The sequence below is a fragment of the Halichoerus grypus genome, chromosome 6 (assembly GCF_964656455.1).
Source record: "Halichoerus grypus chromosome 6, mHalGry1.hap1.1, whole genome shotgun sequence".
Classification (NCBI taxonomy): Eukaryota; Metazoa; Chordata; class Mammalia; order Carnivora; family Phocidae; genus Halichoerus; species Halichoerus grypus.
In genome coordinates, this window is record NC_135717.1 from 170,195,335 (window position 1) to 170,222,066 (window position 26,732).

Consider the following 26,732-nt stretch of genomic DNA (forward strand, 5'->3'; position numbering starts at 1 on the left):
AGGAACGATGCAGTACACAGTATAGGGGACAAGTTTTCAATGCAGCGCATCTGAACACACAGATCATGATATTTTATAATGGAATTTCACTGTGTGAATGGCTGTGAACGCCTGAAGCCATAATTCTGCAATAATTACCATATCTTTGAGAACTTTCTGCACCATCAGTGAGAAAACAGAATTTGAAATTACCAAACAAAATCATCTTGAAAACTGGGTTTCTTCTGAGCCAATTTACTCTTTTCTAAGCCTGCCTGCTGATAAGAGGTGGTATATATATTCTGGCATAACAATAATATGCTTGGCCTCCTCAAATTACTTGTTCTGCAGGAAAGAAAAATCTCTCAATTCCACATATCTAAATCCTTTTATCACATCTCAGAATCCCCTCTATTAAAAGTACAGTGAGACCGAGAAAACCAGTCCCCCATATCGGAGCATTTAACTGACTCACCAGGCTGCGCTCAGGACTCACCTTCTCTTCAGAAGGAAGGCACACAAAGAAGCAGCTCCTTATACAACCCGAGCAAACCACTGTCACAACCATCCTATTTGTGAGGAAGATGAGTCACCAAGGTCTCAAACAACAACAACAACAAAACAAAAAAAAACAACCCTATAAAGTCTATTTTTATCAGTTTGTGAATAGATTTTGGAAACCCCCAAATCTCTAGGACACTTCATTTTCAATATGATCCATTTCCTTGTCGTTCAGTCCTTTTCTGCTACTCAGTTGGTTAATACTACATAATACTAAGTAACCATCACCGTGTCTCTGCATGAAGGGAAACCAAGGCACTCAAATCTCTGATCTACCAGCTTTGTCCAGTCCTCAGTCTCACTTAGCTCCCTCCTGCTCCCAGCTTTTGTACCTGCTGTTCTCTCTGCCTAGAAAATTCTCTCTCTTCCCTGTCTTTGTTTGACGAACTCCTGCTTATCCTTCAGGATTCACTTTGTACTTCATTTTCTCCAGGAAGCACTCCCTGACCTTCCCCTAAATCAGAGCTGGTTGTTCCTCTTTACCAGGCCCTCCCACACTGTCCCCTGCTTCCTAAACTCTTAGGACTTACATATCACACTCTGCCCATGAAACGGCAACTCTGAAGACAGGACTGCCCCCATCTTGTTCACCATTGTGTCCCCAATGTCTAGCAAATTGCCTACTCATAATGAGCACTTAATAAATATCTAAAGGATGAACACATAAGTAATTTGACAATAGGTAAACTGTAAAATATTTTCATAACTGCCTTAAAATAAAATCCTCAGGTTTCAAATAAAATACTTAATAGCATTTAATGATGTATTTTTAATCTGAGATAATTACAAAGTCAATCAGAATATACCCATTCTTAATTTAAGCCAAGTTTGTTCTATTAATTTAATGGAGTTGGCTAAATAGAAACTCAAATAAGTGCTTGTTAATTATACTAATTAAAAAATGGTTGAATTAAAATATACGAGCTACATAAAACCTAGTTAAAATCTGAAGTTACTGGGACGCCTGGGTGGCTCAGGCGGTGAAGCGTCTGCCTTCGGCTCAGGTCATGATCCCAGGGTCCTGGGATCGAGCCCCGCATCGGGCTCCCTGCTCAGCGGGGAGCCTGCTTCTCCCTCTCCCTCCGCTTGTGCTCTCTCTGTCAAATAAATAAAATCTTAAAAAAAAAAATCTGAAGTTACTATGTGCATGTAAGGTAGCTTCTCAAAGGGATAGCTTTTGTTGCCTTAGTTATTTGTGGGGTTTCTCTGAGTGAATTTCAAGATATCTGATGCAACACCTTTTGGTAATGGGGGAAGGGGAGGGTGGAGTGCTGTATCTCTGGAGCTTTGTTTCTTCTCAACTCTTAGCAATGTACAACTGAGAAATGTTAGAGCCAGTAAAAAAAGGAGATACTATATCCTACTATCCCTTAAGAATCCATTTGTGGGTCTCCCAGACTTATGAAGAAAGCCAACAGAAGATGTCCTAAGATTTCATCCTCACTTTATGCTCTGTGTTGTTTCATAAAGAAGCCGACTTGCCCCACACGTCATTAGTGGCATTTACTTCGATAATCCTAGAATTCGTATTTCAGCTCAAGTGACTTCCTTAGATAAGCTTTCCCTGAACCCCTCACCAGGTCAAATCCTACATTTCCTTTCCCAGAATCACAGACTTTTACAATTTAAAAAAAAACAATTTGATTAATCTACCAAATCTCTCCAGAACTCTAGAACTCAATTCTCTGTGAGGACAGGAATATCTGGTTTTGCTCACCACTGAATCCCCAGGGCCCAGAACAGAGTCTTGTGTGAAATAGGTACTCAAAAACAAAGAACAAAACAACAACAACAACAAAAAACCCAAAAAACAAAACACAAACCCAGAGACCTGATAAGTAAATGATCACAGATGCCACTTTTCCCTAAGTGCATTAGTTGAGTTCAACAAATTCCAACTTTCCTTTTGATGGTGATAGGAACAGAAATCACCTCACACAGGTGGGAAGTCTAATAAGACATGCTCTTTACAACAAAGTGGAACCCAACAGCTATGCAATGAGAGTGAATTAGAAATGAACCATCCTTTATGAGGAATTTAAGCCTGGGATTAACCTGGGTATTACAGAAAAACTCAAGCTATGACCTTCATTTACCTAACCAGTATGGTGTTGCAATAGCACCAGGCACTTGGCAGAAGTAAAAACAAATTCTTGTATTAATCATATAAATATATTTTCAAGTGTCATGACTAGCACATAGTCAAAGATAATCAGGTATGCAAGGAAATAGAACATCATGAGCACAAATCAGCAGGGTAATAGATAACAAAAACAGAAATATAAAAACTTTAGATGTTAGAATTATTACAGTTCAAATGCTGGGAAGTTAAGAAATATACTTCTACACTTCTTCATGAAGGAATTAGAATATTTTTTGAGCCAAAGGACAATGAAAATATTACATACCAATACTTGTGGTAAAATGGTGAAGCTACTTCAGAAAATAGTTTGGCAACTCCTCAAAAAGTTAAACATAAGAGTTACCATATGACCCAGAAATTCTACTCCTAGATATATATCCAAGAGAATGGAAAACATATGTTCACACAAATATTCATAGTAGCCAAGAAATGCAAACAACCTAAATGTCCCTCAACTGATGAAAAGATAAACAAAATGTGGTATAGCCATACAATGCAATATTATTCAGACATAAAAAGGAATGAAGAACTCATACGTGCTACAACATACACGCTACAACATGATTAAACCTCCAGAACATTATGCTAAGTAAAAGAAAACAGACACAAAAAGCCACAGATGATTCCATTTATATGAAATATCCAGAATAGGCAAATTCATGGAAACAGAAAGTAGATTAGGGGTTGCCAGGGGCTTGAAGGAGGGGAAAATGGGGTGTATTTTTGTAGTGATGAAACAATTCTCGAATTAGATAGTAGTGATGGTTGTGCAACTCTGTGAATATACTAAAACCACTGAATTATATACCTTAAAAGGGTAAATTTTATGGTATGTGAATTATATCTCAATTTTAAATTTTGTGGGTTGCAGTAAAAGGAAATTTATAGCCTTAAATGCATATATTCTTGATAGTTTGCTGGTAAGAATACTCTAGTTTACTTATTATTCTTACTAGTAAAGTTATGCTTGAAAATATCTGCAAGAAACATGGACCTATGAAAAGTTTTTTCTTTTTTTTAAAGATTTTATTTATTTATTTGAGAGAGAGAATGAGATAGAGAGAGCATGAGAAGGGGGAGGGACAGAGGGAGAAGCAGACCCCCTGCCGAGCAGGGAGCCCGATGCGGGACTCGATCCCAGGACTCCAGGATCATGACCTGAGCTGAAGGCAGTCGCTTAACCGACTGAGCCACCCAGGCGCCCGTGAAAAGTTTTTTTAAAAGAATCTTTTAAAATATTTAGAAAGAACCAAGTAGAATTCTAGAAATGAAAAGAGGAATAACTGAATTAAAAACTTAATGGGAAGATTTAACAAAGATTAGACACAGCTTAAGAGAACTGACTAACTTGAAGGTAGGTTGGAAAATAATCACCCTGATTCATGTAGTAAAGTATGTTGCAGTATTCTGTGGCGAAGTGTCAGGATATCTGAATCTTCCTTTCAAATGATTCAGCAACACATGTGTGTACCTATTTACCTGTCTAAATAATAAAGATATAAACATGTTTAGCAAGAGAGGGAGATAAAGCAAACATTGTAACATGTTAACTATTAGTGAATCTTGATGGAGATTTAGATTTCTATCAACTGTTATGTTCCAAAATTTAAAAACTAGCAAAAAGGTAGCATTTACAATAGCACAAAAATATCAAACATGAAAATATTAAGTCTTTAAAAAAGAAACAGAAGCCCTCTGTGGGGGAGTTTATGAGTTTACTGAAGAACACTAAGAGAAGACATAAATGAACATAGAGATATACCATGCCCATGGATTGGAAGACTAAATATAAAGTTTATAAGACAAGACCCATAGAAACATACAGATATACCATGCCCCTAGATTAGAAGATTAAATTTATTTTAAAAATTCCCTAAATTGAAGAATAAATTTAATGCAACTTTGATCAAAATCAAATAGAGCTTTGAATCACTATATTGTACACCTGAAACTAATATTACACTGCATGTTAAGTAACTGGAATTTAAATAAAAACTTTTAAAAAAATCTAATAGGATTTGGGAAGAACTTGGAAAGGTGCTTCTGAAATGCATATAGAAGAGGAAAGGGCCAAGAAGAGAAAAACACCCTGGGCTTCTGAACACTACACACTACTGTTTTGTTCCTACTTCAGTGGTAGCTCCTTCTCAGCCTCATTCATTGATTCCTCAACTTCTTCTTGATCTTCTTCTGTTAGAATGCCTCAGGGCTTAGGCTTTCAGATTCTCTCCACTATCACACTCACTCCTTTGGCAATTTTATCCAGTCTCATAGCTTTAAATAACCACAAATTATTAACCCCCAGCCTCCATTCCAATCTAGATCTCTCTCTCTCTGACTCAACTCTCACATCCAATTGTTTACTGGGTATCTCCACTTGGGTTATCTAATAGACATCTGAGATTTTAACCTGTCTAAAACTGAATGCCTCCACATTTTCCCTATCTGCAACCTTCCTCATTCCAGTTGATGGCAAGTTCATCTTGAATTTCAACTGCTCCATCCAATACCTTGGGTTTGGCGGTCACTCTTCTCTCTCATATATTTTATCCAACCTATCAGCAAATCCCTAAACAAATCACTTCTCATGTCCCTACATTATGCCTAACCTGGCTTGATCCACCATCAGCTCTTACCTGGATAACTGCAATAGCCTTCTAATTGGCTTACCTGCCTCACCCCATGGCCCTGCATCCATCTCTCCCCCAAAGCCAACATGATCATTTAGAGCCCTAAGATCATTTTTCACCCTAAAACCTTGTCACAATTTTTATTTCATAGAGGAAAGGCCAAAATGTCTAACAATGGTCTTCTAGAACCTATATCATCTGGCACTACTCCTTGCTCTTTCCTCCATGACCTCAAATCTCCTACTAATCTGCCCTTTCCTCACTTCACACCAGCCACAGTGACTTCTTTGCCCCTCCTCAAATATGCCAAACCTCCTCCCAGTTCACAGTCTTCCCACTAACAGTTCCACTAGCAGTTCCCTCTAGTTCATAACCCAGTTTGCATGGTGAAAATCAGTTTTGGCTTGGGAGTGCACCCAGCATTAGAATATTTTTGAAATGTCCCATATTTCTTCAAAATAATCAGGAATTATTTTAGCTTTTAGTTGGTAATTGTCGAAACTGAGTGATGGGTACACGGAGCCCTTGCACTGTCCTTTCAAATTAATATAAATCAGGAATAAAAGCATCTCTGGTGATTCTAATGTGCAGTAGGATTGAGAAGCACTGGTCTATGACCCCGAAACTAGATCATTTTCCCATAAATATAAAAACTGAGATATTTCTACTTGAAAGTCTGTCTTAATGAATTAAAAAAATACATATTAGATGAAAAGTATCAAATTTATTTTCCAAATACAAGAAAAAAGTATGCATTTGAATTCACTTTGCAATATACATTAACAATAAAAACTCCTGTTCCGTGTCCTACTTGTCTCAACTTAACCCCTAACCAATGGTGGCAGCCACAAGAAGGGAAAGATTGCTGGCCCTTGGTTTGGGGAATCTGAAACTTGGCATGAGACCATAGGAAACAGCTACCCAGGCTATGAAGGGCTTCCTACTGCCTGCTTATCCGAATGCTCTAGAATAGCTAATAATAATAATAATAGCAAATTTGCAGTTTGTTTTCTCACAACTTCACTAATGTTTAATATATTTTGAGGTAAAGTCCAAAGCGTGGAAGAATGAAATTTTCTTCAGTTTCAAAGGAACATTAGTTCATATTTAAGTCTGATAATATTATCAAAGGTGATACCTTTTCTCTTTAAAAAATAAACCAAATGAGTTTATTGGTTTGAAAGAGATCTGTTAATAACCCTGACAAGGAAAAATCAAACCACCACCCTATTTTTGCCATAGTAATGAGAATCTATAGGAGGTTAACTTAGTCTTTGGGAAGTGGAACCACAGGAGTTCTACCAAAAATGGCTATGGAGCTTATTAGATGTGATCTGAGGTCCGCTCAGAAGACTGGGGAAGTGGTGAAGATTTGCTTAGTTGCGGACTATTCCCACTCATGCTCACCAGATGGCTATTGATGACATGAAGTTCCCGTATCACCATGCTCAGGTCTTCGTGTAGTTTGACTATGGCATTTTTCACCTCCCCGAGGAGAACCTTAATGGAATTGTTTCCTTCAGGCTCTTTCGGCAGACCTTCAGTTGTCTGAAAACTCGGACAGGACATAGAGGTGCAGTGGTCTACATTTGTGGTGGAAAACTCTGCCCAATTACTGCCAGAAGCAGGACTTGTCTGCTTCCTGGCAGACTCAGAGTTATCTGGAAGACGTTCCAGGAGATTGAGGTTGTCATTTTCCTCTTCATCAGAAGACAGTAGGCCCCTAAGAGCTAAGGGGTGATGAGCCCTGGCTGTCTTATCTTCATCCTTAAAGGAGGCAGAAGACTGTTGATGGGACAGAGTCCAGAAGGAAGGTCCAGCCAAAATCGGGTATAAGAGATGAACAGACTTCTCTGGAGAGGTTGAATCAGGAGGTGACACAGATAAAGTGGAAAAGGAGGATGTTCCTTCAGAGGTGGTTGAAACTAAAACGTATAAACGGGAGAGAAAGATTATGTAACATACAAATGAGAGTAATAGCTGAAATAATTTTACAATGTAAAGTCCTATGGGTAAGGTCTCAACATAAATATACTACTTATAATGTTATATGTTAAATATTCATAATAAGCCTAAATAAACCCAAAGCAGGAAGTGGAGAAAATTTAAAGATGTATCATATCCCAATACCGCCATGGAAATGAAACTAACATAGAAGTATCAATATTCGCCTTGACTCTGAACTGTGCCCAACATATTTTTACACTACACTTAACAGAGAGAGCAGAAAAGTAAAGTATTACACCCTATTCTACTGGCTGGTGGCATTTTAAAAGTTGGCATTTAAAGTAGACAGTGTGAGAAAGCTGTAACTTAGATGCCTTCATCTTTTTTTTTTCTTCTACAAAGAATATTATGGCAAAATGAACAACCAACTACAAGTACCCAAAAGCTGTGAAACGAATCTCTTTCTCTAACTGCTCAAATACAGTTGAGACTGAACTCCAAACCACCTGAGACCTGGAACATTTGAGTACACATATATAATTTTTTTTGACCAAGAAACAATAAATAAAATAAAAAGCATTTTAAACCTGTTTTCCGTAAAATTAAAAATTTGATAACATTTTAACTCCATTTCAGGCAAAATCATACTCTCTTCTTTTTGCACTTCACTCTAAATCATTATTTCCCAACCCGTGTTCCGAGGAACACTGTGTTCCTTAAGATGTTAAAAGACATTTTGTGAAAACAGGATTGTCAAGTCAGAGAAGACTGGGAAAATGCATATTGTGCCTCTCTTTAAGAGATTAACAATGAACATTAGCACATTGAAAGTTCTGAGAAATCTACAGTAATTTATTCAAGTGGTTTCCAAACTTTCCTTGACACAGAACTGTTTCTTGTCTTGGAATAGCTATTTACACTCATGCGTGTATTAGGTGGTACGCACGGTTCCAATGTCATCGCAGCTAACTAGAGTTGTTACTTTAAAATAATAATTAAAAAAAAAAAAGCTGAAGTCATAGAACAGGGAAATTAATGCTGACCCCTTAGCACACATGACTTATATATCATTTTATTTGCTTTACATCTGCATCTCCCTTTAAACTAAATTGAATCTCCTGTAAAAAAAAACATGGCTGGGGCAGGCAGCTTCTATTTTCTGCTTCAAAGCTCCCTGAAGCCCATCTCCAGCTTTTAGGAAAAATTCCAATTACAAGACATTTCGGGGGTGATATGAGTATTCTCAGTCGATGCAGCAGCAGGACACGAAAAGGAAAACAGGAACTTGATCGGCACATGGTCGAGGCAAGAGGAGTGCACAGAAGAATCTAGGTCAGCCTTATCCTGACGTCTGTCCTTGGACTGAAAAGCGGGCATGATGGTGATGGGCATGCTAATGATGAGAGCCTCAACGCGTGTGTGTCCTGAGTCTGGGTGTGCGATGTTCGGGTCACAGCTGTCACCTGACATGTCCCTGCCCCATCCTCCTGTGTTGGTTCTCCTGTTTTCTATATCCCATCTCTCTCTTTCTTGGTGTGCCTCCATTTTGGGGTAGCACATTCTCCAACAGTTCACTGAAAAAGGATAACACAGTTATGTTAGTCACATGGGCGTGATGTGATTAAGATAACCTGGTTAACTTTAACCTGGTTTCACTTGATGCTAGTGGTTCTCAAAGTGTGGTCCCCCGACACGCGGCAGCAGCACTCGGGAATTTGTTAGAAATGAGGTTCTTGGGCCCCATCACTCTAAACGAAATCAGAAATTGGGGTCGTGTCCAGGAAACTGAGGTTCAGCAAGCCTCCGGGTGTTTCTGATGCCTGCCAAAGTCTGAGAATCACTGCTTTCTCCTCTCTGTCCACCTTTCTTTTGCTTTGTAGCTACAACTGCTAACTAACTGGCTTATCATTGTTTACAGTTTTGTAGTTTCCATTCACAGGCTTTTGCTCATAAAAAGCCACTTCATCTCTAACTGCTGCACACCAATTTACTTTTGTTTCCAAACACACCACAGCTGTAGCAGACACTTCGAGCTGCACTTCAGGGTGCCTCTCCTGCCCATTTAGTTACCCTGCTCCTGCTTGCTCACTCCAGGAGGTATGTGACTATCTTGTTAACATTCATCCTTTCTGTTGAAAATAGAGCTACCATACGATCCAGCAATTGCACTACTGGGTATTTACCCCAACGATACAAATGTAGGGATCCGAAAGGGTACGTGCACCCCGATGTTTATAGCAGCAATGTCCACAGTAGCCAAACTGTGGAAAGAGCCAAGATGTCTATCGACAGATGAATGGATAAAGAAGATGTGGTGCATATATACAATGGAATATTATGCAGCCATCAAAAGGAATGAGATCTTGCCATTTGCAACGACGTGGATGGAACTGGGGGGTGTTATGCTGAGTGAAATAAGTCAATCAGAGAAAGACATTTATCATATGACCTCACTGATATGAGGAATTCTTTTTTTTTTTTAAAGATTTTATTTATTTATCTATTTGACAGAGAGAAACACAGCGAGAGAGGAAACACAAGCAGGGGGAGTGGGAGAGGGAGAAGCAGGCCTCCCGCTGAGCAGGGAGCCTGACGTGGGGCTCGATCCCAGGACCCTGAGATCATGACCTGAGCCGAAGGCAGATGCTTAATGACTGAGCCACCCAGGTGCCCCGATATGAGGAATTCTTAATCTCAGGAAACAAACTGAGGGTTGCTGGAGTGGGGGTGGGGTGGGAGGGATGGGGTGGCTGGGTGATAGACACTGGGGAGGGTATGCGCTATGGTGAGCGCTGTGAATTGTGCAAGACTGTTGAATCACAGATCTGTACCTCTCAAACAATAATGCAATATATGTTAAGAAAAAAAAAAGAAGATAGCAGGAGGGGAAGAATGAAGGGGGGGAAATCGGAGGGGGAGACGAACCATGAGAGACGATGGACTCTGAAAAACAAACTGAGGGTTCTAGAGGGGAGGGGGGTGGGGGGATGGGTTAGCCTGGTGATGGGTGTTAAAGAGGGCACGTTCTGCATGGAGCACTGGGTGTTATGCACAAACAATGAATCATGGAACACTACATCAAAAACTAATGATGTAATGTATGGTGATTAACAACAATAAAAAAATAAAAAAAAACATTCATCCTTTTCATACAGTGTATCTACCAGGGCTGAAATGCAGCAGATAAGCAGCAAGAAATGGCTGCATTTAAAAATCTCCCTGTGTGATAGATGCATGCGAATTAATGTTGCACCTGCTTAAAGATAGCACTGATAAAATTATTCCAAATGCTGATGTATTAGCTCTAACTTTTTATACTCATGAAAAACATCAGACCAGTTAATTATCTCATTGTAACTTTAAATTTAAAAAGCATTTAGAAGAACTGCATTGCAAAAATATAATTACAAGTGCATTTCTAGAAATATTTTTAAACTCTCTCCAGCTGTAGTTGTAAATGTAAATTTTTCTGTTAGCAGCAGGTCCTTGGTCAGCTAAACACTTCAGACTGCTCACTGTACAACAGAGGAACTTTTAATTCTTTGTCCAATTCCTCCCTCTCAGTTTTCCTGATATATAATGACTGTCAGGTTAAGAGTACACATGAATTAAAATATTTTGATTTTGTTCTGTGATATAGAAAGTAACATTTTACATAAATGTCCATAGCAAAATTATTCATAATAGCTAAAAAGTGGAAACAACTCAAATATCCATCAACTGATGAATGGATCAGTAAAATGCGTTTCTCTCTACAGCGGAATATTACTCAGCCATAAGAAAGAGTAAAGTACTGATTCATGCGACAACATGGATGAACTCTGAAAACACTGTGTGAAGCGAAAGAAGCCAGACACAAAAGGCACATATCGTATGATTCCATAACATGAGATGTCCAGAGTAGGCAAAAAGAGAAAGTAGATTACTGGTTGCGGGGCGGGGGGGGGGGGGAGCGGGCGGCGCTAGGGGGAGGGAGGAATGGGGAGTGACTGCTAATGCATGCACGACTTCTTTGGGGTGATGAAAATGTTCTGGAATTAGTGGTCGTGATTGCACACTTCTGGGAATATACTAAAACCCACTAAATTGTACGCTTTCATAGGGTCCATTTTCTGGTACATGAATTAGATCTCAGTTTTTAAAAACATAATATTTGAAAATTTACTTTAATGTCATTATTATAAATAAGCTACATGAAAGAAACAGATTTAGGAATAACATAGGATTAGAGAGAAATGCTAATGAGTACACCCCTATCACTAACACTAAATTGTTATTGGGATGATTGGATTATTGGATTAATGATGACTTCTCTCACTTACCTATGAACTATAAATTTGGTTCACTGAATTTAAAAAAATCAAATCAGTGTGTCTTTTTGCCTGCAAGAAGGCAGGCAGGAGCTGAAGGGCTGGAGGAACTGCCAGGACCGCGTCTGGGGGCAGAGCAGGGGTGCCGCTCTGACTTCCCTGCTGGGTCTGATGATACTCCTTCACCCTCCACTCTGCATGCTGCTTCTGAACCAGCCTGACGGGGAGCTCAGGGTTAGCTAAGACCGTTTGCCGAGCTGTTTCCTACCATTCTCCCCATTTCTTTTTGGGAAATGTTCACTATTCTGGCTCTGAAGCCTTTTATAGACAAAAAGTTAAAGGACGTGTGTGTGTGTGTGTGTGTGTGTGATGTTTGGTTTCTTTCCTTAGCAAAGATGAACTGAGAAACAGCTCTACTGAACAACCACTACTGAAATCCAGAGTACAAAAATGGAATCAATGAGATATAAACAAAGGATGGAGCCAGGGAGAATGCTCACCACTATCCCAGCATGAGAATGTATAGATTTTTTTTCCTCCCCCCAAATTAGAAAGTAAAGTCCAGCACAGTCTAACACACTTACCCGAACTGTGGCTCATGAATATAGTGATTTGGCTTCTGTGCATCTATTAGCTCCCTTTTTCTTTTCAGTGTGCACGACAAACGATCTAATGACCTAAAGGAATAGTTTGACCTACAGATAAACAACTTAAAATTTAAATGGAGGAGGAGAAGGAATGGACTGTTCTAGGAACAGAGTTATTTAGCATCAAAAGGTCAAAGGAGGTGGCTGCAGCAATCCGTCATTCAGTGGAAGTATCAGAATGAAAATATTAACCTGTATTTGGTGGCTGCCTTGGACAGAGCCCCCTGACAGCTGAAATCTGCTACACTGTGAGTGTGTAAATCTTTTAAAATTCACCCAGCTCTTTATCTCCAAAGAGTTTACACTACCAGGCCTGGACCCTTCATATACACAAATACTTCTTAAAACAATAAAATAGAAAAACAGAAAATAGACGCTGTCTTTTGTAGCCTCGATCATCCAGCGTCCACGGAGACTAGCCATCAATCCCACCTCAGCGTTTCCTGAATTCCTCCACCACGAGTCACCTTCAGCCATTCCTCTGAGCACTCCCTAGAACATGTCATCACTCAAGAACTGCCCTACTCTGAAATCTTGCTTTCCAAGATGACTTCTTCTCGATTACTTCCAGCCCTCTCGTTCCGTTTAATGCATCTACACTTTGGCCTCATTGAGCCAGTAGATCCAATAATCCTTTTATTCTCTCTCATTCCATCAATACCCACCTGACTCTCCTCTCTTGTCTAGTCTAGAATCCCATTATCCATCACTTGAACCACTTTCTTGCTCCATTCCCCCCATCACCCCCTGCCATGTTCTCTGCTTTATCTGCTGCTAATTCCTAATCCGAGAGTCAGCAGACCTTTCCTGTAAAGAACCAGATTGTAACTCCTTTAGGCTTTATGGGACACACGGTCTCTACTGCAAGTACGCTCCGCTTTGCAGCACAGAAGCAAACAAAGATGACACGTAAACCAATTACTGTGGTTGTTCCAGTAAAACTTCATTTACAAAAACAGGGAGGGGCCTCATTTGGCCCCAAAGCTATGGTTTGCAAGTTCCTGTCCTAATCCTATTTCAATTCAAGTATCTACCTTTTTCATTCCTACCCCCAGGCGGCTCAGCACTATTGAAGAAAAGGATCCTGCAAATTAGGATTCCTGCAAATTAGGATTCCTACAAATTACGGCTCCTGGCTCCTTTGTCAAATCGGTGTCTTATCGGCTCCTTCTTCCATTCTCTGGAGTGGTTATTCTAAATTGTACCAGTCCTTTCACCGACTTCTACCACTCCAAACCCCTTGGTCTGGGCAGGTGACCTCAGACAGTAAGATACGGAGGCCATGACATATAATGTGTAGTGCATGAAAGCTCGACACATCTTAATTATTAAAAACCACAAAACCCTTCTCTCACATCTGATACATCCTTTCCCCTCCTTCCGTACAGGCCCTCAGGATGAGGTGTTTTCTATTCTGGATTCTAGCCTCCTTGCCCCCCGGCCATGCCCCATCTCAGGCTAGCCCCCCTCCCTCTCCCCTGCTCTTGTCTCCCAGCTCCCACCCCGTTTCCTTCCAGGCAACAGCCCCCCTGCGGGGCTCCCTGCTCCAGTTTCACCCCCTCCATGACAATCCTCCACATTCCCTGACACAGTAATTTTTCTGAACACATTTGAAAAGCCACTTACCCGGTTTAACACCTTTAGTGACTTGCATTCTCTTCAAAATAAAGTCCAAGCTTCTTAACCTGGCCCACACAGCTCCTCATCATCTGTCCTGGCATAATTTTCCAGTGTTTTCTTCCATTATTTGTTCATGCACGCATTCCATCCCTGCTTTACTAGGCTGCTTTTAATTCACTTATTAAATACTGGGTACCTATTATGTCCAAGACACCGTGCCTGGTGCTGGGGATACAATAGTAAACAAGCAGACAGGGTCCCTTCCCTTAGGAAGGGGCATTCCACTTGGGGGTGGGGAGACATTAAACAATTCAATACATACATAATTATACTGAATTATATAATAGAATTAAAATTAGACCATACGTGGTAGAAGGATACTTATAGGTACTAAGACAACATATAGTGGGAGGGGGATTTGAAATAATAGAGGGGGTCAGGAAATCTTGCAGAAGTGCTCTCTGAGCTGACCCCTGAAGGATGAGTAGGAGTGAACTGAGGAAGGGGTGGATCAGAAGTGTTCTGGTCTGAGGGAACAACAGTACAAAGGTGGCGAAGCAATTTGGTTTACTTGACAAAACAGAAAGAACACAGGCTGCTGGGAGAGGCAGAAGCTAGGCCGAGCAGGGTGTGGAAGGCTATTTGATCTCTAGGAACACAGTGAGAAGTCTGGGGTTTCAGTGGGGGAATTTAGTCCTCAAGTCCTCTGGCTGTTCTGTGGACAATGAATCGGAGCTCCTAGAATCTCTTTGGTCAGTCATAACTGTGCATTTTTCCTCAGCCTGGAATGCCCTTTCTGGAAGCATAGGAGTCTCCTCGTTCGTGAGAATAAGAAAGGAACTCCTGGGTACTTTTGGGAAATAACCAGAATGGATCTGGAGGGTTAGGAGGGGGCTGGGGGCCTAGAGCTCGAAAAGTGGAACTAAAAATATGGACACTGGAGTAATAGCAAACTTTTCTATGGCACCTGCCTGGTACCAGATCCTACTCGGATCTGTTTCGTGTTTGTGAATTCATGGAACCCTCCAGCGGCTGTATGTGGCAGTGCCAGCCTGTTCCCATCCTGTAGATGAAGACACTGATGCATACGGGTCACAAAACCAGTGGCCGGGCTGAGACGATGAACCCCGGCTGTGTGACTCCAGAGCCTGAGCCGCTAACAACTCTGCGATTCACCACTCTCTGTGCTATGATGGAATATATACTCCATCTCCATGTTTTAAAACCCAAAATACAGTATGAAGATTTTGCCTTAAACAGTCATATGCATTTAAAAAATTAGAATAAAAATCAAGTTTATATTTACCCACATATTTATCATTTCCAGTGCTCAGTTTTTCCTCCCCACCAAATGCACTGGGGTCTTCCCCTCCATGAATAGTTTAACCGTCAGTCAAGGATTCAGGCAGAGTTTACAGACACAATGTGGGGTGGGGCTCACCCCTTCCGAGTTTCCCTCCCTTTTGGGATTTCCCGCAGAACTGTCCAGCTCCTTTGCCAGTACTGAAGCTCTCTTTTGATACCTCATATGACTGAAGTGTGCCCGGTCTTAATGTTGGCTACTGTATTTTTCAGCGCCGGAACTCTCATTTCATTCTTTCTTTACAGATGATAGTATTCTGATGAAATTCTCCATCTTTCCCTCTGTGCTCTTGATCATATTAATCACAGTTATTTTAAAGTACCTATCTTATAGCATCAGTATCTAGCTTATCTGTGGGTCTGCTTCTGCTGTCTGTTTTTCTCCTGGATTTTAAATGCCAAAAATTTTTGCACAAAAAATGACAGGAGCTCTTAAGAAAGGATTTCGTTGTCTTCTAGAAGACAGATGGGATACAAAGCAATGACTTTGCTCTAGCTGGAGCTGGGTTGCAGCATTTGTGAGGGCTAGTCTCGTTCTGGTTTGCCCTTCCCCCTAGACCGTAGTTCTGGTGCTTCGGGTGGGGCCTGTCGGCGGCCCCGGCTGAGAGCATGGAGTCCTTACCAGAGCCGCTACAACATGGCAGATCCTGAACTCTGACCTCTGTCTCCCAGCACCATGAGATGATTCGAATCTCATGGTTGGCGTGTTGGCCCCTTCGAAGCTGCTTCTCATGTAGTTTCTTGGCACCACATTCAGAACGTGTGTCGCTTTAGCAGGAGGCAGATGTTTCAGTAGGAAATTACACAAAGACTTTTCGGCTTTCTCCTCTGTGACTTCCTCTCCTCTGGAATATTGACTCCTGGAGTCCCTGCCACCTGGGAAGCCCCAAACTCCAAACCTATCTCCCAAGCTCAGCGAGACTGTGGAGAGCCCAGGCCTCTGACTTTCCCTTGGTTTCTATATCTTACTCTGCTAACAGGTAAATGATCCACGGTGGGAAAACTGAGGTGAATGTGGGACCAACTAAAAGTACTAGTTTCCTACTTTATTCACATCACTTCTGACACCAAATGTTTGGGTTTTACACACAAGGATTTCTCTCTTTCTCTGTATGTGACACCAACTAGGTGTCCTATAATGTAACTCCATTCTGACACTACCCAGAGTTAGTGCAGCCCCCAGAGATTAAAAGCTCAATCCCTTAATCTCAAGACTCAAGTCTCAGGACTGCCCTCCACTTTAGATGCCAATCAAAAGTCTAGGCCTCCTGTATTTCTGACCTACCGGCTATAAATTGAGGGATCCCATGATCCCTTCCTTGGGTTTGATAATTCACTACAATGGCTCATGGAACTTAGGAAAGTGCTTTACTTACTATTACTGGTTTATTATAAAGAATACAACTCAGAACAGCCAAATGGAAAGGATGCGTAGGGCAAGGTATGGGGAAGGGGCCCAGAGCTTCCAAGCCTTCTCTGGGTATGCCACCCTCCCAGAAACTTCATGTGTGCACCAACCTGGAAGCTGTCTAAACCCCACTGTCTAAGGTTTTTTATGGAGGTTCCATTACAGAGACATGATTGATCAAATCACTGGCCATGGGTGATTAATTCAACAACCCTAGAGGTCAAGGGGTGGGGCTGAAAGTTCCAAACCTCTAACCACCTGATTGGTTACTCTGGCAACCAGCCCCCAACCTCCAAGGGTTACCTCAGCATAAACTCAGATATGGAAGAAGGATCTTATTACAAATAACAAAAATATAACTCTTCTCACCCCTATCACTCAGGAAATTCCAAGGGTTTTAGGAGCTCTGTGCCAGGAGCCAGGGATGAAGACCAAATATATATTTCTCATTATATCACAACATCACAGTCCTTTTCCGAAGGATCTTGACCCATTCTGTGTTTTCTACCTTGGTTGTTTTACAGGACTTCAAACCAGCTTTTAATAGTTTTCCAGCTTTAACCAGTATTTTTGGTGGGAGGGTTAGAACAATACTATCTACTTCATTATAAATAGAAGCAAGTCTTCCTTGCTAACTGGCTTTAGAGGAGCTTCCAGCTAATTTTTATAACTAAGTGTACCTGGTACACAGGCAGCGGCCCAAAACTATTTTCAATGATCTTTTGGGGGGTATTTGTGAAAGAAATGAAATCAAAGTAACAACTTCCCAGGGGAACAACCATGCACTGAAACCACCACACTCACCGCGACCAGTACTCAGTGGCTTCCACATTGGCAGTCTCTGCAGAAGAGTTAATTTGGTGACAAAACTAAGACTCTGTTTATTTTTAGGCTATTCGGTCCCCCCCAAGTTCTGCGAAGGGCAGCAAGGAGAATCTGCTATCATTCATGGAGGTGAGTTTCCTTAGCCTCGACATGTTGGCTTCCATTGTTTGTACATATATGGCACTTTTGACCTGAGTTTGAGGCAGTTTAAAATATTTTTATTAAAAACTTTATATTTATATGAGTTCGTCAGCATTATTATACATAAGAACCAATAAAGCTACTCAGTCTTTGAAAAATGCACGAACAAACAAATCCTTCTTTTACTAATTGACTTTAAAGAAGAAAGCATAATTATACAATGTAGGATTTGGTAACTGACAGCCAACAACCTGGATTCCCTTTACCATCCAGGCTCAAGAATACTGTGACCCTTTGAATGTTTTATAGGACAGAAAAAGGAAGAGATTCTCCACTGTTGTTTTGCAATCGGTACACAGCCCTTTAAAAAAGGCTGCATGTGCATGCGCGCACACACACACACACATATTGTGTGTGCACACAGCAATATATATAATAACTAATTCTTTTTATACAGTCTCTAAATAAGTAACCTAAATGCCTAACAGGAAGCTCTTATTTAATGCTAATTCTTTCTTACTTGTTCGGCATTAGAATTGCTCAAAACTTGTGCTTCAACCAAGCACTTGAAGCTCCCAACGGAGAACTGCCTCTCAGGTCTTTAATAAAAGTGGTGCTTTCCCAACTGAGAAGTCCTTCTCTGGTGTGGACATTTTAATACCACTGGATGGAGAGTGAAAGTAGGGAACCAAAACCAGAGGCAGAAAGCACAGAAAAGTAACAGAAGAATGCTTCAAAAGAAGAGTGTGTGTGTGTGTGTGTGTGTGTGTGTGTGTGTATAGACTCACCCCATGTGGTCACAGGCTTGAGGTTTTCCTCATCCATCTGAGCAATGCTGGATTGTGTTAGCTTCTGAAAGTCCTTATTGCTTACAATCTCCTTCACTGGGTTAAATGTTTTAAATGAGGGAGAGACATAGAGTGTCTCTACAGAGGCTTGATTATAGAAAGTAGAATCGGACTTTGACATCCTTAAATTAGGGCTGATAAACTCTTCTTTAACCGGTGACCAAAATGATGGTAAAGCTGTCAACATTTCAAAACTTCTTGCAGCTGACTGCATTTCTAGAGGCATTTGCAAAGGGCGTTCGGTTACAGTATTTGTAATGGTATGGTCTGATTTCTTGTCCAAACTCACATTTGTCTGCAGAGATGGGCTCTTTTCTGTGCCCCTAAGCACAGCATCTGTAAAATGACAAATAAAAACTATGATCAAAAAATACAGCTGAAAGTATTCTATTCCAAGTCCGTTGCAATTTTATTTATTTTTTATTTTTATTTTTTTAAAGTCAACTCTACACCACACGTGGGGCTCGAATTCATGACCCTGAGATCAAGAGCTGCATGCTCCACTGACTGAGCCAGTCAGGCACCCCCAAATCCGTTGCAATTTTAATAAATCAGATTTTTTTTTAAAGATTTTTATTTATTTATTTGACAGAGAGAGAGAGACAGCGAGAGAGGGAACACAAGCGGGGGAGTGGGAGAGGGAGAAGCAGGCTCCCCGCTGAGCAGGGAGCCCGATGCAGGGCTCGATCTCAGGACCCTGGGATCATGACCTGAGCCGAAGGCAGCCGCTTAACCGACTGAGCCACCCAGGCACCCCATAAATCAGATTTTTTAATGCCATAACAGGATTCTCTATTTAGTTGTTTCTACTTTCTTACTATGTTTCTCTTCTGCCTATATAAAGTATACCCCAGCTATTACTGATGCATTAGTCATTTGGTGGCTATTTCTCTCTCTCTCCTCACTGAAGCACAAGACAAGGAAAACTTCAAATAACTTGTCTTTAAATATTTCTCTCTTCACCCACTTAATCTGTCTCTGAAACCACTATATTTTTAGTACCTTCAAACATTCATCTTTTACAAGATAAACTAGAGAAAATATGCCACATCATACTGGTCTATCCCTATAGAACCCCCAGCTACAAAAAAAGTCTATTCCCCCTATAATAAAAAAATGTCTTCTTGTCCCAGTGTCTAGGCAAAGCCCATGAAAGAAAACCCTACTTAGGTAGCAGCCTAATTTTAATAAACCGTTTGTCTATGTGGGAGAGCAATCTCTCAGAGCCGCTGTGATGATTACCAAAATGTAAGTTCCATCAGGTTGGAATCTTTGTCCATTTCATTCATTACTATCACCACAGGGTACATAGACTATAACAAAGTACCTGGAATGTAATGGACAAGCAACATTTATTACAAATGGAAGAACTGAAAGGAACAGATATTTAAGGTGGGTCTGATATAGGAAGATCTATTGAATCTATAAATTATGAACCTGGTCCAAATTTTTAGATGCGAATTGCTATCAACACTCAGTGCTAGGGCTTGCTCTCAAGTAGCTTTACCTGAAGTTGGATATGGAAGGAAAGAGAATTCTCTTAAGAGACAGAGTTGATGAAATGAGAGGCATAACGAGGTGAGAGTGGGCAAAAGGAAGATGAAATCATTTGAAGCTTCCAGAAGAGAAGAGGATACAAGAACTGTGTAATCTGCTATCAAGGGCTGACATATCACAATGCACATCATAACCTACCTCGCAAAGTACGTTTATAGGCCGTCACCATCACTGTCAGGCTCTGAGTTATTAAAGAGAAACAGATCTCCTTTGACGCTAAAAACCTTCCCTCCCCTTTTCACCCACCGTTGGAGGCCAGCCCGGGCAAAAGGGCTGCTGGGAGGCCGCAGCATCAGACCTCACTGCCTCTGGCAGGAAGTCCGGTTCTTTCCAACCCTCTCAGCTGCAAGCTTTCTCATCTTTTCAAACTCAATTCAAGCTTCACATTCTCCTGCCCCAATCCTTTCCTTTTCTTTCCTTGCCCTATCCTGTTCTTTGTCTTTCCTCCCCACACCCTGTTTGGAGCCCTGTGGATTATCATTTCTCACCAGTCTGGCCCCTACCTGAGAACAGGCCTCTGAAGAGACCTTAGAAGGAGTCTTGTTTGTGCCCCTTAACAGCGCGGTCCCTAGGATGTGCTCAGTAAATGCTTGTTGAGGAAAAGGACAAATCGAAGCACAAGGATAAAGAAAAAGTAATGCCTTTGTTTTTTTTTAAATCAAATATAGTTTACTAAATAATAATTAAAAGAAACAGCAAATCAGTAGATGAAAATAACTTCCAAAATATCTCTAATTTGCATATGACCAAGTTATATCTAGTTGGTAAAAGGGTCTGTTAAAAATACTAATATATTCCTGGTAGAAAGCTAGATTTACAGTATTCCCAAGTACATGTGTACATCACCATATTTACATAAAAGCATTCCTTAAAAATGAATTGTAGTCAAAGATTTCTCCATTGATTTCCATTTTACATCTGAGAAAAATGGGGGAAAAGCATTTTTCTATAGCAACAGAATCATCTTAAAATTTAGCAATATGTCAAGTAAAATAATTCAGAATGACAATGACTTTCTGATGGAAATACTCATAATAACACTCAATCTAAATCAAAACTGGGATGTATAAACTCATCTGTATAGCCATCATTTTACTTTATTATTTATTATTTTTTTTTTAAGTAATCTCTACACCCAACAAGGGGCTCGAACCCATGACCCCGAGGTCAAGAGTTGCATGCTCTAGTGACTGAGCCAACCAGGTGCCCCTAGCCATCATGTTGATGTTTAGTACAAAAGCTTAAAATTATAAAAGAAAAAGTTATCTTAAAATTCAATGAGATGGGGCGCCTGGGTGGCTTAGTAGGTTAAGTGTCTGACTCTTGATTTTGGTTCAGGTCCTGATCTCAGGGTTGTGCGATCCGAGCCCTGTGTTGGGCTGGGCTTGGAGTCTGCTTGGGATTCTCTCTCCCTCTGCCCCCCAACCCCCACCCCAGCCGCTCAGGTTCGGCTCTCTCTATCTCCCTCTCAAAAAAAAAAAAAAAAAAATTCAATGAGACAAACCAGACTGAAGTCTAGCCACCCTCTTTCCCAAATGTCCAGGAGGAACAGAACGCAGTCTTCTAATTGCTTAGACTTTCTGTTTGTTTGTTTTAAAAAATTCATTTATTTGTCAGAGAGGGAGAGAGCACAAGCAAGGGAGCGGCAGGCAGAGGGAGAAGCAGGCTCCGCTGAGCAAGGAGCCTAATGTGGGGCTCGATCCCAGGACTCTGGGATCATGACCTGAGCCAAAGGCAGATGCTTAACCAACTGAGCCACCCAGGTGTCCCTAGACTTTGTTTTTTAAACTGGTAATCTTTTTTTCTTTTTAAGATTTTATTTATTTGAGACACACAGAGAGAGAGAAAACAAGCTGGGGAGAGGGGCAGAGGAAGAGGAAGAAGCAGACTCCTTGATGAGCAGGGAGCCTGATGTGGGGCTCGATCCCAGGACTCTGGGATCACGGCCTGAGCCGAAGGCAGATGCTTACCCTACTGAGCCACCCAGGCATTCCTAAACTGTAATCTTTTTAATGAATAGAACACTATGATCTAAAGAAGAAAGCATGACAAGATTCAAAAATAATGATTTTAAATGCAGTGTAGATGACAGAGGAAAATGTTTACTTAACTAGAAGGTGGAAGAGGCCTGAAGAGTCTAGAGAGTAAGCTGTGCTGGGGCCCTCCGCCGCCTCCTTGCTCCACCCTTCTTCCTGTGCGACACGCCAAACAAATCCTCCGAAGTCCAACCACTACTTTATTTATAGTTAATATTCACAAATCCTTCAAAACTCCCTCTTGTTTCAGTGACAAAGTCTAAATTCCTTGGGTTTTAAAGGCCCTCCATTGCTGCTTCTTTTTTTTTAAATTCGTTTTTCCTTTTCTTTTCTTTTTGGTTACAGTCACTCTAGAAAACTAATATACCTGCTAAGGCCTTTACTGAGTTAAGAAAGTCTGACCCACTTGCATCTGGCTCTACATGGTCTGGAGGTATCACATGGGGGTGTCAGCCATACCACAGAGTTTGGCCAGCTGCTAAATGCAAAGTGGAAGGTGGCAGAGTTATAGCTTGCAAATACTCTCCCAGCCAATCCTTCCAGTTTCTGGAGAGCATGACCCTGAACAACAGCTTAATTCTTCATCAACGGATCCACTGAAGACCCTTCAACTTGACTTCCATTTATATACACATTATCTAGAAACCTCTACTGCCTTCAACTTTCAATAACTTCACTTTTTTGTTTCTTTTTAAAAAATTGAGCTACAATTGACATATAACATTGTATTAGTTTCAAGTGTACCACATAGTGATGTGGTATGTGTGTATATTGTAAAATGATCACCACAGTAAGTCTCATTAACATCCACCACAGTTATATATTTTTTTCTTGTGATGAGAACTTGTAAGATCTACTCTCTTAGCAACTTTCAAATATACAACACAGCATTGTTAACCTTAGTCACCATGTTGTACATTACATCCCCAGGGCTTATTTTATAACTGGAAGTTTGTACCTTTTGATCATCTTCACCCATTTCTTCTTTTCCCATTATTATTATTCTATTGCTTATTTTCTATTGCTACTCAACAGGAAACTAACCTCCAGTCAGGTCATCTCTTCCACACTCACATATCCCACGTTCATTAGGGTCCCTTTAGCTTCATTCCCCATGGTTCTTTAGCTTTACTACAATCGATTTCTCACCCTGCACTCCAACACTGGAATACCCTCCCCCTTCTCTATCTATTTCAACCCTACCAACTTCTCAAGGCCCATCTCAACCACTTTTGGAAACTATTTCCAATCATGTCTACCTAATCCTTCCCTTCTCTGCATAGTAAATATTAGTTTCTGTAAATTCATTTTTTTGGTAAATTCAGTTTTTTCACTAATTATATGCTCTATAGAACCTATAATACATATTAAGTTTCTTCATTCTGACTTTAGAGCCTCCACCATGCTTTTGCATGTAGGAAGTATGCAAATATTTGTTAAATTTAATAATTTATAAATTATCTAATATAAATGTTGTATGTTGATTTTGTGTATAATAATGTACACTGTATGTGAACGCTGAAAGGAATAATAATCAATCAAGAAACACTTGCTGAGCACCTACTGTTTGCACTGGACTGTATTAGACTCTGGAGCCATACATAAATGCAAGTCACAGTTCCTACTGTCATTGAACATAAGATCAACTGTGGATTTTATAGGGGTAGGTAGGTAGAATATATATACATACCTGCATATACATATGTATATACATACAAAAGTATATGTAAGATAAACACATAGAAATAACTAATAATACAAGTTACCAGTTCAGTTTCATAATGTCTAAGAGATTGTAGTTTCTCAATAAGTGAGTGAACATAAAGAATACATTTGTATAATACAGTAAATTGAACATGTTCAGATTGGGTTCCCCCGAAAACCCCGAAAGCAGACTCTGAGAAACAGACTTGGATGCTGGTAGCTGATCTGGCCAGCGATCCCAAGAGCACGAGTGAAGGAGTGCGAAAGGTCAAACAAAAAAGAGATAAAGTCAATAGAGTGTATTAATGGCCAGATGACTATTGTGGGCAAATGAGGTTCGATCCAGCTGGGTGCTGCAGAGCTGTCCTTTCAGGAATGGGAAGGAGACTCTCGCCTTCACTGGTTCAGTGTTGCCCCCATGAGTAATAAATCTGTGGCACTTCTAGGCTGTCCCGCGCTTATGCTGAACAAGTCTCTGGGCTCCAGAGGAAACTCCGGAAGAGGACTTTGGAGACACGGGCACTCTCAGGGTATATGGGAACTAGTCGCCGGGATTGCAGTGGTCCTCAGAGGCAGGCCCAGAGACTATGGGGTGGGGCATTCACTGCATTGCTACAAGATATATTCATTTATCAGCTTTCCTCCCCCAAAACCCACTGAAGTGGCAGAAATGGAATGACGAGGTATAAACCTAGAAGGGCAAATAGAACAGGAGAGAAGAGAGGACAACAGAAGATGAGAGATGTCAACAAATTGTTAGAAAAGGAACAGTTGATGGAGTAAGGAAGTAAACCCCCAGACACCTGGAGAGGGGAAGCCAATGTGAAAAAAATCAATTCCTACCACAGAACTCCAGAAAGTTTCAGGAAGGGGAGGGTGAGGCACCTTGGAAGGCTGGGGACTTTGTGCCTCATTATTTGGGGGAGAGGATCCTCATTCAGACAAACAGTGAGAGATGTTTTTGTTGCCTGGACATTCCAATACATGTAGACGAGTGTGGCTAGATGCTGAGTAGCCAGTGGATGGGCTGGGCCGGTTATGAAGCTATTGTCTCTTAGTTTTGTGACACTGGGGATGGGACACCACAGACCACACCTCTGCTTTGCTGCCTCATTTTGTAGCGCAATTCTTCCTAAAACAGTCTGATCCTACTACGCTTAATTTCTTTCAGTTCTTCAAATTTACCATGTTTCCTCTTTCTAACAAGCTTTCACCCATACTGTTTTTGTGCCTGAAATGCTCTTCCCCCTCTTTATATCTGATTTCCAATTTCCAAGGTGATGTCCATTAGGTAGACATACATTTGCATATCTCTGTATTTTTGCTCATGCTGCTCCCTCAGCCTAGAATATCCTTCATCCCTACCCTTCTCCTCTATCAAAAATGGTTTCATTTGTCTAAACTCAATTGAAATAATACCTCTTTTGTGAAATCTTTATCCTCCAAGCTAAAACGAATCTCTCTTTTCTTTGTTTTTGCATAATACAATATGGATATTCCTTTTTCTCACTTATTTCATTATTTCAAATATTAGTCACATTTGACAAATATTTATTAAGTACAAGGATGTGACAGGCACTATTCTAAGCTCTGTAACAGCGGTAAACAAATTTGTTTATGACTCAATTATAATTTCTTGTTTATAGATGTATCACCTCCAGTAGACTGCAAACTCCTTCAGGGCACACATCGTATCCAACTTGCTCAACCCATAAGTGACTAGCAGACTATGTGACAGTCATTTGATAAACGAATCATTATATGGATGGTCTAGTTCAATGAATTATTATATGGATGGTCTAGTTATCAAAATAAACTCAACTGTCGAGAAAAAAGTCTTGGGGGACATCCTAATTCAGTCCCTTTGCAATATACACAAGAACCTGAGACTTCCAGGACTAGGAAGGGTAGAACCTCAGATTCTTGAATTCTAAATCAATGCTCTTTTTACTAGGGGCATAGAAGAAGAAATTGAAAGTGTGGTAGAACCAGCTGTACCTAGTACTTCTTCACTGACAATTCTTCTAGTGGTTCCTAACTGTGAAGTGACTGAAGTTTACCTTGGGGGTCACTCCTTTTGTCCCTGGTGCCACTTTTAAAGATGCAGGGCCATGTGGAGGAGTACCAAGTTAAGTACACAATTGGCCCATATATCTGTACCTATTTGTCTCCTCCCAGGAAAGGCTTTGGGGTAGATGTTTTCTTGGATCCATATAAATAATGCACAGCATTTATGGAAAATTTTCTGAAGCCCATGGGAACTCCTGGGGATTTGCTGGAGAACAGCAATAAATATTATTTCTATGTGGTTGAACACAAAATACATAAATGTATACTCTGCAAACACTAAAACAATTGTTTCATGAGGGCTTCCCAACTTTCTCTGGGAGAGAATTTCTCTGAATTCCACTAAAAAACAGAGAGGACTACAGAGTGAATTAATTTGGTTGGCTTGCTTTATCTGGTTTCTCATTTTCTTTCAATTTAAACCTGAATGTCAAAGAGCTTTGTTCTCAAGTATCTATCTGGCAGACTCCTGGATGAGAAGCTCAGTATTAAATTATGAGACTGTACCCAGTTCTCTTTATTGTACAGTGCTTTACACCTGCCAATATATACTTGATTAATGCAAAATAGGACCTTGAAACATCAGTCATTGTAAAGCTGGTTTGATTATTCTTAACCAACTGAGCCACCCAGGCGCCCGGGTTTGATTATTCTTGATAGTTATCTTCAGGAAGAAGCTTATTCCTGTGTAACTGCAAATTTAAATACAGACTATCACTAAAATGTCTGAAGTAAGGGGAAAAAAACAAAACAAACAAACAAAACCCCAACACCTCTCCATGCTTTGAGCTTAAGGACAAAAGAGAAGAGCTATGCTGTTGAAGGTACTGAAAATGTTTTTGCTCATTTGGAGACGATGATGAAATCATTTTTGAAAGGGAACACTGGATTTAATTCTGGAGTTAAGAGACTGCCTACAGTAGGAACATTCTATACTGGTAACTCTT

General features: G+C 40.6%; 1 protein-coding gene across 1 annotated transcript in view; it reads right to left on the reverse strand.

The window, feature by feature from the left end:
- Positions 1-6,125: 6,125 nt before the first annotated feature.
- ENTHD1 (ENTH domain containing 1) overlaps positions 6,126-26,732 on the reverse strand; it is a 105,815-nt gene continuing 85,208 nt past the window's right edge. Inside the window, exons 5-6 of the mRNA XM_036078579.2 lie at positions 18,362-18,757; positions 6,126-7,238 (exon numbers count right to left, since the gene is read on the reverse strand). Coding sequence (XP_035934472.1) covers positions 6,637-7,238; positions 18,362-18,757 — 998 coding nt within the window. The 3' untranslated portion in view covers positions 6,126-6,636. The remainder of the gene's footprint in view (positions 7,239-18,361; positions 18,758-26,732) is intronic.